The following is a 767-nucleotide window of genomic DNA, read 5'->3' as shown; positions in this document are numbered from 1 at the left end:
TTATAACAATTAGGTGTCAAATTCCAGCTTCAAACTGACCTGAAGATGTGTGACAGTGAACCCAGGTACTGGTGTTGCTGTGAGTGCCTGCGCATCCATATCACACTTGAAGGAATACAGAACAAAATCAGTGTGCAGAGCAAACCACCGTTTCACCCAAGCTTTGCGATGTGTCTTGAGTTGGAGGAAACCTTGAGCCACAGCACCATCTGCTGCTGCTGAAACCTGGGAATGGAAATAAGATACAGCATAGAAAAATGCTTACAGTGAGAAGAATTCTGGAAAAGTATAGATGTAACCAAAAATTGGTGAATTTTTTTCTGACTACCAACAATGTTGAAGATATGAAAAGTTACAAGGTAGAAACAAACCTTAATGGATAAACATACCTCTAAAACTCCCCTACTTCTAAAAGCTAAATCAGGAGGTTCTTTAACTGTGTGTATAGAGCACTCATCCCCCTCATTTATCTCTGGAGAAGGGGTTGCAGTGGATGATGACAGCTCCTGCAACGTTGCATGGCAAGTCCGGCAGACACGAACATTCTTGCCGCTATCATAAGCTAAACTGGCCTTGAAACTGGAGCATTTGCTACACACCACCTGCAAATAGAGAAAACAAATGAGGAAATTGTTAAAAAAAGTAGGAAAAGAACAAAGGAAACCAGGATATTAAAAAATTAATATAAGAAAATGGAGGAACAAATTATGGTACTTCAAGGGAATAGAATTCAACAACACATAACGGTGGGAAAGTGAAAAAAACAA

General features: G+C 39.6%; 1 protein-coding gene across 1 annotated transcript in view; it reads right to left on the bottom strand.

Moving 5' to 3' along the window:
• Window positions 1-767, bottom strand: part of LOC119587828 (FYVE, RhoGEF and PH domain-containing protein 4-like) — a gene marked incomplete at its 5' end in the record, with an annotated part of 17,402 nt that overhangs the window by 4,361 nt on the left and 12,274 nt on the right. Inside the window, 2 exon segments of the mRNA XM_037936531.1 lie at window positions 40-225; window positions 390-602. Of these exon segments, the coding sequence (XP_037792459.1) occupies window positions 40-225; window positions 390-602 (399 nt within the window).

This window comes from Penaeus monodon, chromosome 23 (assembly GCF_015228065.2).
Source record: "Penaeus monodon isolate SGIC_2016 chromosome 23, NSTDA_Pmon_1, whole genome shotgun sequence".
Classification (NCBI taxonomy): domain Eukaryota; kingdom Metazoa; phylum Arthropoda; class Malacostraca; order Decapoda; family Penaeidae; genus Penaeus; species Penaeus monodon.
The sequence above is the reverse complement of the archived record's forward strand: the minus strand, read 5'-3'. Positions and strand labels throughout refer to the sequence as shown.